Source organism: Castor canadensis, chromosome 6 (assembly GCF_047511655.1).
Source record: "Castor canadensis chromosome 6, mCasCan1.hap1v2, whole genome shotgun sequence".
NCBI lineage: Eukaryota > Metazoa > Chordata > Mammalia > Rodentia > Castoridae > Castor > Castor canadensis.
In genome coordinates this window covers 7238264-7250524 of record NC_133391.1, presented here as the reverse complement: position 1 = coordinate 7250524, position 12261 = coordinate 7238264, and the positions used below count along the sequence as shown (strand labels likewise).

Here is a 12261-nt window from a genome sequence, read left to right as displayed (position 1 = left end):
TTGAGATCCTCCTGCCTCCACCTCCCAAGTGCTGGGATTACAGGCACATGCCACACAACTGATTGGGAAAGACCCTTGATGCTGATGGTCATGGCTGTTTAGGACCCATGGAGAATGGTTAACAGGGGTTAAGGGGAGGAAACAGCCCCTGAAGAGACAGGAGGAGCTCTGAGGGCAACAGGAAGAGCACCTGGGGCTGAGAGGAGGCACCGGACACTAGCGAATAGCCTAATGCACTTTTGTTTTTGTCAGTACTTGGGTTTGATCTCAGGGCCTTGTGCTTGTGCCTCTAGCCCGTTTTGTTTAGTTATTTTGCAGAGAGAGTCTTGTGCTTTTTCCTCAGGCTGGCATTGTAGCTCAATCTTCCTATCTCTGCCTCCCTCACAGCTGGGAATACAGGTGTGTACCACCATGCCCAGCTTTTCAGCTTTTTTTTTTTTTTTTTTGGCAAGACTGAGGTTTGAACTCAGGGCTTTGCACTTGCAAAGCAGGTTCCCTACAGCTTGAGCCACACCTCCAGTCCATTTTGCTCTGGTTATTTTAGAGTTGGGATCTCAAGAACTATTTGTACAGGCTGGCCTTGAACTGCAATCCTCCAAATCTCAGCCTTGAAAGTAGGTAGGATTACAGACGTGAGTCTCTGGTGCCAGGTGGCCAGCATGTTTTTGAGCTAGTATCTCACTAACTTTTGCCCAGGCTGGTCTCAAATGGTAATCCTCCTGTCTCCATTTCTTGAGTAGCTGGGACTAATGACATGCACTTAATGCACTTTTTTTTTTGCAGTGCTGGAGATTGAACTCAAGGCCTTGTGCATGCAAGGCAAGTGCTCTACCATGAAGCCACCTCCCCAATCCCTTAATGTACTTTTAATTAATAAGTTGCATATGATCTTTATCATAAATTGTTAACTATAATAATGAACATTAGTTAATTGGGAAGTGTAGAATCAAATTTCGTCCTTACAACAGTATCACATGAGACAAAATCTTATTGTGCATACTTTTATAGATAAGGAGACATACAGATTTAAAAAGATAAGAAATTGCTGCTGGAGTGGCTCAGTGGTAGAGCACTTGCCTAGCAAGCATGAGGCCCTGAGTTCAAACACCAGTACCTCCAAAAAAAGAAAATAAATAAAGAGATTAAAAAAAACCAAACTGTCCTAAGGTCACCCAGTAAATGAACACTAGAGCCCAGATACAAGTGTGGGTCTGTCTGACTGTAGACCTGTCTATTACATTAGACACCAGCCACCAGTCAGTCCAAATTCACATGTGCTGTAAGTGTAAAAGACACACTGGATTTTGCAGATTTAGTATGGGAAAAAAGTCAAGCATCTCATCAATAGTTTTTTATTTTTGGTTTTGGGAACAGAGTATGAAATCCAAGGTTTTGCACATGTAAGCACGTGACCTACCATTGAGTCAGACATCAGCTCTAATAATTCTTTTTTGATTAAACATTAAAATAATAATATTTGCAGAGCCAGGCATCAGTGTCTCATACCTGTAATCCTAGCTACTTGGGAGGCTGAGATCAAGAGGATCACAGTTCAAGGCCAGCCAGGGCAAATAGTTGGTGAGACACCCCCCTGCACCACCACCATCTCCAAAATAACCAGAGCAAAATGGACTAGAGGTGTGGTTCAAGTGGTAGAGTGCCTGCTTTCAAGTGTGGAGGACTGAATTCAAACCCCAGTCCCACAAAAAAAATTGTAATAATATTTGCTATTGTACTGTCAGGCCTCTGTATTTTCAAGATTCACATATGCACTTTCAACTAGTCCAGGGTGAAAAACATTTCTTTAAAAAAACTGCATCTGCAGCTGCACTCAGGGCCCAGGTGCTCAGCCATCAACTTTCTGCAGGGAAGCCAGGCATTCCTGTGGTCTTACCTTATAGTAGTTGTCATTGTAGAAGCAATCACAGGAAGAGGCATTGATACACTTCTTGCCACTAAACAAAAAGCCAGGGTTGCAGACACAGCCCGGCCGGCAGAACAGCCCACAGTTGGGCTTGGGGCTCTCACAGGATGCAGCACATCCACAGGATTCGTAGTGGGCATTCAGGGGACAGCTCTCTGAAGGGAAAACACAGTCATTCCCTCTAAGATGCCGCTCACTTCTTGGAAAAGAACAGCCAAATTCATCCTGCCCTAAGAAGGAAATACTGGGCCCAGCATGGTGATTAACACCTATAATCCCAGCTATGCAGGGGGCATAGATAGAAGGATTATGGTCTTCAGTTACCCTGGGGAAAAATTCAAGACCTTATCTGAAAAACAACTAAAAAATAAAAAGGGCTGGGCATGGTTCAAGTGGTAGAGCACCTGCCTAGCAAGCATGATGCCTTGAGTTCAAACCCCAGTACCACCAAAATAATAACAATAATAAAGAATGACGTCCTGACACATGCTACAATATGGATGAATCTTGAAGACATTATGTTCTGTTATAAAAGCTGGACACAGGCTGTGTGTGGTGGCATATACCTGTAATCCCAGCACTTGGAAGGTGGAGGCAGGAATATTGAGAATTGGAGGCCAGCCTGGGATACATACTGAGGCCTTATCTCAAAAAGCTCAACCCCCTCCCACAAGTAAAAAACAACAAATGGAAGGAAGGTCCAGAACAGACAAATCTAAGAATATATGGGGGAATAGGACATGGCTGCTAAAGGGGTAAAACAAAAAACAAAAAGGATAAGGGTTAGCAGTATAGCCTAGTGGTACAGCATAAGGCTTAGCACCCATAAGTCCTTAGGTTTAATCCTCAGCACCAAAGAAAAAAGGAGGGGGGGTAAATTGTATGGTATATGAATTGTGTCTCAATAAAACACATGAGTAAGAAGGTAGGGCTGGTGGAGATGGCTCAAGTGGTAGAGCGCCTGCCTAGCAAGTGTGTCTCTGAGTTCAAACCCAGTACTGCCAAAAAGAAAACAAAACAAAAAAATAAACAAGAGTAAAAAGGAGGCCTGGCACTTGGTTCTCAACCACTCCCACCCACTCCTGCCCTCACCATTCTTTTAAAGTCATGTGGACTGTCTCATCTGTCCACTAAGAATGCACTTTTACTACTGGAAGAATCCCTTTTCCTGACTCTCCTACTCAGTGTCTCTTATGTTCAGCTTTTTTTTTTTTCTTTTGGTGGTACTGGGGATCGAACCCATGGTCTTGTGCATGCTAGGCAAACACTTAACCACTGAGCTACATCCCCAGCCCTATTTTCAGCTATTTGGGCAACGTTCCATCCACCTCATACCTGTGGTAAGTGTAGGGGTTGTGGCAGTGGTCTGGGTGGTACTGGTCGTGGAGGTCGTTGGAGCAAGTGAAGGCTGCTGAGTGGTGACAGTGGTCTCTTCAGTGGTGACAGTGATCTCTTTAGTGGTGACTTCTGTGGGGATAGTTGGTTTCTCTGTGGGAATAGTGGGTTTCTCTGTGGTGACAGTGGTCACTTCAGTGGTGACAGTGGTTTCTTCAGTGGTGACAGTGGTTGCTTCAGTGGGGACAGTGGTCTCTTCAGTGGCAACAGTGGTCTCTTTAGTGGTGACAGTGGTCGCTTCAGTGGGGACAATGGTCGCTTCAATAGTGACAGCGAGCACTTCAGTGGGGACAGTGGTCTCTTCGGTAGTGACAGTGGTCTCTTCAGTGGGGACAGTGGTCTCTTCAGTGGGGACAGTGGTCGCGTTAGTGGTGACAGTGGTCTCTTCGGTGGTGACAGTGGTCGCTTCAATGGTGACAGCAAGCACGTCAGTAGGGACAGTGGTCTCTTCAGTAGTGACAGTGGTTGCTTCTGTAGGGACAGTGCTCTCTTCAGTGGGAACAGTAGGTATTTCTGTGGGAACAGTGGCCTCTTCAGTGGGGACAGTGGTCACTTCGGTGGGGACAATGGCTTTAGAAGGGCCAGTGGGTGGAACTGCAGGTCCAGTAGGAATCATTTCTGGCACAGGTGCTATAAAGAGAAACAAATTCCTGTAGTTTAGCCAGAATGACATACACTCCCCTTTCACCACATCTAACCGGAGAGTGTGGGCTCAAGATAGCCACTTAGTCACCTCTCCTCTTCCCCAACTTTCAACCTTCATTCACTTAACAAACACTCAACCGTGCTCCCAGCATAGGTCTGATATTGTGCTGGGTTTAGAAAATACAAAAAATGAGCTGGGCACAGTGGCTCACACCTATAATCCTAACTACTCAGGAGGCAGAGATCAGGAGGATCGAGATTTGAAGCCAGCCTGGACAAATAGTTCATGAGACCCTATCTTGAAAATACCCAACACAAAACAGGGCTGACAGGATGGCTCAAGTGGTAGAGCATTTGCCTAGCAAGTGTGAGGCCTGGAGTTCAAACCCCCGTATCACCAACAAAAAAAAAAAAAAAAAAAGAAGAAGAAAGCACAAAAATGAATAAAATGGATAGAAAATGAGCCCTGTCTTTGAGATCACTAGGTGAGGGTTCTAGATCCAGCCAAAAGAATCCACGGTATCAAAGACACGTTCGCTCAAGCAAGCATCCTGGTGGTGCAGGGAAGGGAAAGTAGCAGAATACAGAAAACAATGACAGCTGTGTGAGACCTTGGGCACACAGGACTTGCATTTTACATACTTCATACTTTGCAGAGAGAAACCCAGGGTAGGCATGGCACCCTTGCTGGGACTTTGACTTTTATCTTACCTCGACAGATCCCGTGACTAATCAGGATGAAACCCACGGCAATAACAAAGGTGCTGTTTGCACCCCGGGTGGCCTCAAAGAACAACTGAAAGCAATGAAGGAGAAAAAAAGGAATGGGGATGTGGTTCAAGTGGCAAAGCACATGCCTAGCAAGCGTGAGGCCCTGAGTTCAAACCCCAGTACCACCAAAAGTGAGGGAGGGAGGGAGGAAGGAAGAGAGAGAGAAAGACAGAAAGAGAGAGAGAGAGAGGTGAAAATCAGTCTCTGGCATCTCTGCCCTGAGCATGTCCTCTGCCAAAATGTCACCTTGAACCAGGTGCCAGTGACTCATGCCTGTAATCCTAGCTACTTGGGAGGTTGGGATCAGGAGGATTACAGTTTGAGAACAGTCCAGACAACAGTTCTAGAGACCCCCATCTCCAAAAATAGCCAGAGCAAAATTGACTGGAGGAGTGGCTCAAGTGGTAGAGCACCTGCTTTGCAAGCTCAAAGCCTTGAATTCAAACCCCAGTCCCACCAAAAAAAAAAAAAAATGTCAACTTGTTGGAGCCTCTACAGTCTCAGCTCATCATCCAACTCTGAACCATCTCCCCAATTTTTTTTTGACAGTACTGGGGATTTATTTCAGGGTACTTTGCTAAGCAAAGGTGCTACCACTTGAACCAGGCCACAGTACTTTTGCTTTTCTAGTTTGTTTCTCAGCATCTCACACTTTTCCCAGACAGACCATGGACTGACATCCTCCTACCTCTGCCTCCTGAGTAGCTGGGATTACAGGCGTGTACCATCACACCCGACATCCCTGGACCCCTTAACCATGCCCCATGCAGACATACACAGGACCCTCTTTCTTTTACCTGCATGGGCTGTTGATATCCCGAAGGGATGGTGACAGAGTTGTTCAGCCAGTCAGAGCCCTGAGAGCCAACACGGTCCCACAGAGAAATAGGGGAACTTCCTGCAGGACTGCCCAGCAGAAGTTTGAGTGTGGCGCCATCTCCCGGGCCATACATGCAATAAGCAAACTCCACACAGATGTCCCCTGGGGCGCAGAAGGGCCGGCTTCCCAGTCTGACAGACTGTCCTGCCTGAGAGAATTTCTCTGCCTCAAAATAGACATAGTGCTGCCCTGGAGAAAAGAGGGGAACCAGTAAGGCAAGACCCCCATACAAGACAAGTCTATTTCTGCTATAGTCATATATGGCGTTTTGTGTGTGTGTGTGGGACTAGGATTTGAACTCTGGGTTTCACACTTGCAAAGCAAGCATTCTATCACTTGAGCCAGTCCCTTTTGCTCTGGTTGTTTTGCTGATGGGATCTTGAGAACTGTTAGCGTGGGATGGCCTCAAACATCAGTCCTTTCCGATCTCAGCCTCCCAAGTAGTTAGGATAATAGGCGTGAGCTTTGTAACCTTTGACTTTCCAAGTTTTTGTGTAAGAAAGCAACCAAACCATATACCACAGCATTTTTCTCTGCTCATTTTGGACTTTACAGAGAAAACAAGCCTGCCACCAAGATTCCATGGTTGGCAGTGCCCGCAAATGTCTTGGCTGAAAATGAGATAGATAGTGGGGTTATTTTGGGGGGCGAGGAGGAGCTAGTGTTTGAATTCAGGACTTTGCACTTGCTAGGCAGGAGCTCTACTGCTTGAGCCATGCCTCCAACCTGAGATAGTGGGTTTTAAAGCCTTGGACTTAGTGAAGTGGGAAGCATGGATTTTCTGTGGGGTCATAGTGATCTCAGATCCTCAAGCACCCATAACGCCTCATCTCTAGCCTGTGCAGTTTTTCAGTAAACACCTGCTGGCTGATCTTCACCCCCTCCAACCACATCCTCCAGAGCACGGGCTCCAGCCAGTGCACCTATCTGGGAGCACACTCAGTGATTCACTGGCCACATATCCCCAATCTCCTCACCTCTAAATGGGGAGTCTCCAAAGGAGTCTGGGATGGGGATAGGGTTATTGTTACTTCCCCAGGTCCAGCGTCCGCCATCACTGTGTTCATGGGTCCAGTCACAGAACGGATGGGCAATGTCTTCAAAGTCACACTGAGGAAAGTTCTCTAGTGGGTCCAAGAGGGAGGTGTGAGAAACTCAAGTCAGGTTCCCCATCACTCCCACCTCCAATTCTTGGTGGTCTCCCAAGCCCCATGCTCTTACCCCCACAGGGAGCAATGCTGATGGCATCCACCGCCACTGTTGCCTCTGGGATCTTTCCAAACACACCCACCACAGTGAACTGAAGAGAGAGGGAGAGGGGCCTAGAGTAAGCATGAAGCCTAATCCCCCACATCCTCCTATCTGGTTCTTCCATTTTGCTTTTGGTGTTCAGATCATGAATTCATCCCAACATCAGGGGTACCTACCATGTGTACGACCCCTTGCTCCTCTATACCTGTATCTGCCCCTGTCCTGTGTAATTGACAGAAACAGGCTTCCAGCTTGGTCCGGGTTCTGCTGATAAGAGTGTGTGTTTCCGCATGCTGCCTATGATGGTAAAAATCAGAGAAAGAGAAGTGGATACCGGGAAATGAAGGAGGAGTTGTCCAGAAAGTGTTTGGATAATACTCCTTTCCCCATCTCTCTTCCCTCTCCCCCCGACCCTTTCTCCTCTCCTCTCTTTCTCTTTCTCCTCTTTCTCTCCCCTCTCTTTCTTCTCTCTCCCTCTTTCTCTCTCCTCTTCTCTCCTCCCTTCCCTCTATCTCTCTCTCTAGGTACCTTTACCTACTTTTCTAGAATTCAGTGCCCTACCTATTTCCACTTCAGAAATAATCTCATGTATAATCTCAGATTTCCCTAGATCCTGAAGCACGCCTAGGAGCTCAGCCCTTGGAGATACACCCAGGTCAGTACAAATCCAGTGAAGTCTCCCTTCTAACCTAAGACTGAAGCATAGACGCGGAGGGCTGTGTCAAGAGACGGGCCCCACAGGATGTAGTGGAAGGAAAGGGTCAGACAGCCATCGGACTGGCTCAGGGGGCTCAAGAGGGCAGACTTCTGCCCTGGCTTTGCATTCTTGGGGTCCAGGAGCATGTAGAAGCCACCTATAAAAAGAAAAGGTGGAGCAGTTGGAATTCAGGGGACTTATAACCACAGGGACAGGGCCCCAGGAAGGGTGGGAACCTAGCCCTTTGGAGCGCCAACATCCACCTAGAATCAGTCAGTGCTGAGGTGAGCCTGCACCTGCTAAGGCTGCCAACCCTCCCAGAAACACTTGGACTGGAATAAAACATGTGGATGGCACCGCAGTAAAGGCCAGCATCCTTTCAGAACAGCAGCCTGAATTGTGTCCTTAGAGGGCTCCTTCTTCAGGTCCCTTAACCTTAGTCGAAATTTTTCTTTCCTTGACATACCAGACAAGGCCGAGTCACACAAACCGGTGAGAGAGCACCAGTCAAGACGCTGAAGAACATTCAGCTCCCAATCCCACGCGTCCTCCAACTCAAGCAGCCAATCAGCCTGGATCTCACCTCGTGACGCAACTAGTCGTCAGGGTGAAGAGGAAAGAGGCCGCTGGCTCGTGACCCGCCTCCCTTTGGGTCTGGGAGGAGGAGCGCTCGGGCGCCATGCCAGGCAGGTGTGAGCTTGGGGGTGACGGAGAAGAAGGCTGAAGTGGAGGGATCAGGCGGGAAAGCAAAGAAAGAGGGAAAGGTAAGGAAAGGAAATGGGAAAATGGTGAAAGAAAAATGGAAGAGAAGTATGAAAAAAAGGAGCCGAATATGGTGGTGCGGTCTGTAAACTCACCACTGAGGAGGCAGGCAGAGGCAGGAGAATCGTGGTTCCAAGCCAGGCAAATAGTTTGGAGGCCCTAACTCGAAAATACCCAACACAAAAAAGGGCTGGCAGGGTGTCTCAAGTAGTAGAGTGCCTGCCTAGCAAGTGTGAGGCCATGAATTCAAGCCCCAGTACTGCTAAAAAAGGAAGGGGGTGGGGGAAGCAAGGAATATCTGTGGATAGAAAGAACAGGAGGAATGGCGATCACCATATGACTGCAAATTTTCCTAAATGGTCTCCATCTATCTTTGCTGTTCCTTTTGTGGCTTTTTTCTTTCTTTCTTTCTTTCTTTTTTTTTTTTTGGCAATACTGGGGTTTGAACTCAGGGCCTCACACTTTCTACGCAGAGGCTCTGCCACTTGGACCACTCTACCACTCCCCCTTTTGTTGCTTCTTAACACACAAACCAAGTGGTCCTTTTTGTTGTGCTTGCTGAAACAGGGTCTCACTATGTAGTCCAGGCTGGCCTCAAACTCGTGATTCCACTGCCTCAGACTCCTGAATTCTTAGATTACAGATGTTCACTACCATGTCCGGCTTGCCCAAGTGGTCCTTTCAAAATAAATCTGAGGGCTGGGGATGTAGCTCAGTGGTAGAGCACTTGACTAGCATGCTTCAGGCCCTGGGCTCCATCCCATGCACTACACATAATAAAAACAACAGATCAAGTCATACTTCTCAAAATCTTGCAACTGCCCCCTATTCACATAAAATTTAAAAAAGCCACAGTCCTAACAATGGCCTTTAAAGTGCCACAGGATCCTGTGATATTTCTGAGCTCACCCTTCCCATCCTACCCACCTGGCTCTTTGCTGAACTTCAAAGCCCTTCCTCCCCTGCAGGCTGCTGCTGTCTCAGGGCATTTGCACAACTGGCCCACCTGCCTGGAATGTTCTGCCCCACTCCCAATATTGTCATGCCTCATTCCTTCACCTCTTTCAAGTTTGTGCTCACCTGTGACCAGAATGAGACCTGCTCTGACAGGTCTCATTTAAAATTTAAAATTTCTATTTAAAATTTGCAAACTTTCCCTTATTCGGTGGTTTATTTTTTCCATAGGACTCTTTTGGTAACTGTCTACTCCCCTCCCTGGCACCACTCCTTGTCTGTTTTGCACACTGATTCCCAAGTGCCTAGGACACTGCCTGCCACATTGTAGATGCTTGGTAAGTATCAGATGAATGGCTGAATGAATGAAGAATGAAAGCCACCAGGGAAAGGAGGTAAGGAGCAGGCCGCGTAGCCAGGCACCAATGGCTCATGCCTGTAATCCTAGCTACTCAGGAGACAGGGATCAGGAGGATCACAGTTTGAAGCTAGTCTAGGAAAATAGTTTGCAAGACCCCATCTCGAAAATACTCAGCACAAAAAAAGGCTGACAAAGTGGTTCAAGGTTGCTCAGGTAGTGGCTCAGGTAGAGCACCTGCTTAGCAAGTGTGAGGCCCTGAGTTCAAACCCCAGTCCCAATTTTAAAAAAAGAAATAGGCTGTGTTGGATCTGCCAGTTAGTGATCATGGGATGGCAGCAGAGGAAACTGGAGGTGGGGAGAGTGTATGACATTTACTTCCTGCCATTGAAAGTTGAGCTGAGAGAGGCTTGAGGCTGTTGGGGTTACCCTGACTGTCCCAAGGCAGCTGTTGTAGGGTGTGCAGAGGTCACTAGAGCCACCCAGAAAGTCAAAGGAGGGAACATGGTGAGTACTCACGACCAGGGCTAGAGAAGTCATCTTCTGGCCCCACACCCGGCTGATCCGACAACCCATTCTTCTGAACCCACTTGGCTCCAGTGGCAGTCGGTATCCAGCTCCAGCCACAAAGATCATTTAGAGTATCAAAGTTGCACATTTGCATCGGGCAGACTGAGAGGAAAGGAAGAGCTTTTTCTGAGATGCGGTGGGTCTGAAAAGGATGCCTCAGTCTGGAGTCAGAATGCTGAGGTTCCATCTCCATCCTCTGTTGAACCATGGTGGGATTCAGAGCCAGACATGGCTGTGCTCTGGGTACTGATTATGTACCCAGATATAATCTGCCCAACCTCGGTTTAATCATCTATAAACTGGGAACTCCTGCTCCGTGGAGCTGCAATTTCAATCCATGGAACTGTGTGTGAACCTCTAACCAATCCCTATGCTCAGGGTTGGTTCATTTCACCCAGTGTCTGAAATTTTCTTTCCTTTGAATTTGCTCTCCTCAGATCTCTAACATTGGCTTAGAGGGCCATTTCTGGATGGACCAGATGCTTCTGGAGTCAGAGGTGTGAAGTGAGGTGGCTGCCAGAAGCCAACAGCCTCAACCTATAAAAAGCCAGGACCTTGGGCTCTAAGTGACCTAACCCCCACTCCAGGCAGTTTTGCAGGGGTCAGGGAGGAAGAGACAAGTGAGCGGGAGGAGGGACAGGGACTCACTCCGACTGCAGGTGCCCCGATGGATAGAGAGGGCATCCAGAGAAATGTCCAGGTATGCGGTGCTACCCCTCATTCCTTCAAATATCAGCTGTAGGATGGAGACAAAGGGACCCCCAACTCCATGAGCCACTTGGCCAGGTCTCCCTCCTATCCCTTTGCCTCTGGCTCCTGGTTTCCTTATTGAATTCAGATAGCCTGGTCCCCATGCCCCTGCCTTGCCACAGCCCCATCCGTGGGCTACCCAGAATCCCCCTGGGGCCTGGGTCTGCCCTTGATCTCACCCGGCTAGGCAGGATGAGCTCTGCAGGCAAAGTGACACTGGTGGGCATCCAAGAGGGGCTCTGGGTGTTCACGTGTTTCCAGAGCACATTGGGACGTTCATCCTGTGTCCCCATGAGCAGTAGCAGCCTGAGCTGGGTGCCCCATGAAAGGCCGAACATGTAGTAGGCAAAATGCACGCAAAGCGGGCCCTGCTCCCATAGTTCGGGGCTGCGCAGACGGGCCACTCCGCCCTCCGGGAGGCTGTTGGAGTCCATGTGCAGGTAGTAGCCTTTTGGGGTAAGTAGGATGCTGAGGCTCTGCTATCCCCCAGGGCCACCCCGACCCTCCGCACCCCAGCTGCTTCCAGAAGCCCCCTTCTCCTTCCATCCAAATCACCACCTACTGCCCCATCATCCTCCTTAAATCTTAGGCTTCCGGTGGGCCCCCTCACCTCCATTGGGGTACCCGCCAGGAGGACCGAAGTTGTCCATGGAGGAGGGCCCACTGGTTCGAACCCAGTCCCCATCATCAGCAGACACTTGTGACCAGTCACAAAAGGGTTTGGAGTCATCCTCAAAGTCACACTGGGTGAGAATGGCTAGAAAGAAAGAATCACTGTTGAGTCCTCAGAGGGTGCAGAGGGCAGGGGTCAGGCCACAGAGCCACACTAGGAGGGGGCGGTCAGTAGGGTCACTAAACTTACAGGAGACCACCATTGAGATTTGGGAGACAGTCTTTTAGGAGAAATTCAGGGCTGGGGAGTATGTATGGTAGGCAGAATGACAAGGTCAAGGGTCATAAACTGACATTGGGGCTGATCCATGTCCTGCCTGCCAGGGTGGCACATGTTTAGTTTTTGCTAATATTGTTATTGCATTGTTATTGTGTGTGTGTGTGTGTGTGTGTGTGTGTGTGTGTGTGTGTGTGTGTTTGAGTCAAGGTTTCACTGTGTAGCCCAGGCTGTCCTGGAACTTGCAGTTTTCTTTCCTCAGCCTCCAGAGTGCTGGGATTACAGGTATGTACCACCACACCCAGCTGTTGTTATTTTTAATTTGAATGGGGATCTTTCAGGCAGGACTGGGCTCTGCTTCCCCACGGTTCCAAAGTTCTTGTCTAAGGCTGCCCTTCTCATATTTATTCTATGT

General features: G+C 48.4%; 1 protein-coding gene across 1 annotated transcript in view; it reads right to left on the bottom strand.

The window, feature by feature from the left end:
• Positions 1–11832, bottom strand: part of Zan (zonadhesin) — a 42534-nt gene extending 30702 nt beyond the window's left edge. Inside the window, 13 exon segments of the mRNA XM_074077804.1 lie at positions 1895–2079; positions 3260–3949; positions 4676–4760; positions 5533–5804; positions 6593–6739; positions 6837–6915; positions 7072–7163; positions 7556–7720; positions 10157–10309; positions 10856–10943; positions 11137–11405; positions 11568–11714; positions 11820–11832. Of these exon segments, the coding sequence (XP_073933905.1) occupies positions 1895–2079; positions 3260–3949; positions 4676–4760; positions 5533–5804; positions 6593–6739; positions 6837–6915; positions 7072–7163; positions 7556–7720; positions 10157–10309; positions 10856–10943; positions 11137–11405; positions 11568–11714; positions 11820–11832 (2385 nt within the window).
• Between the last annotated feature and the right edge of the window lie 429 nt (positions 11833–12261).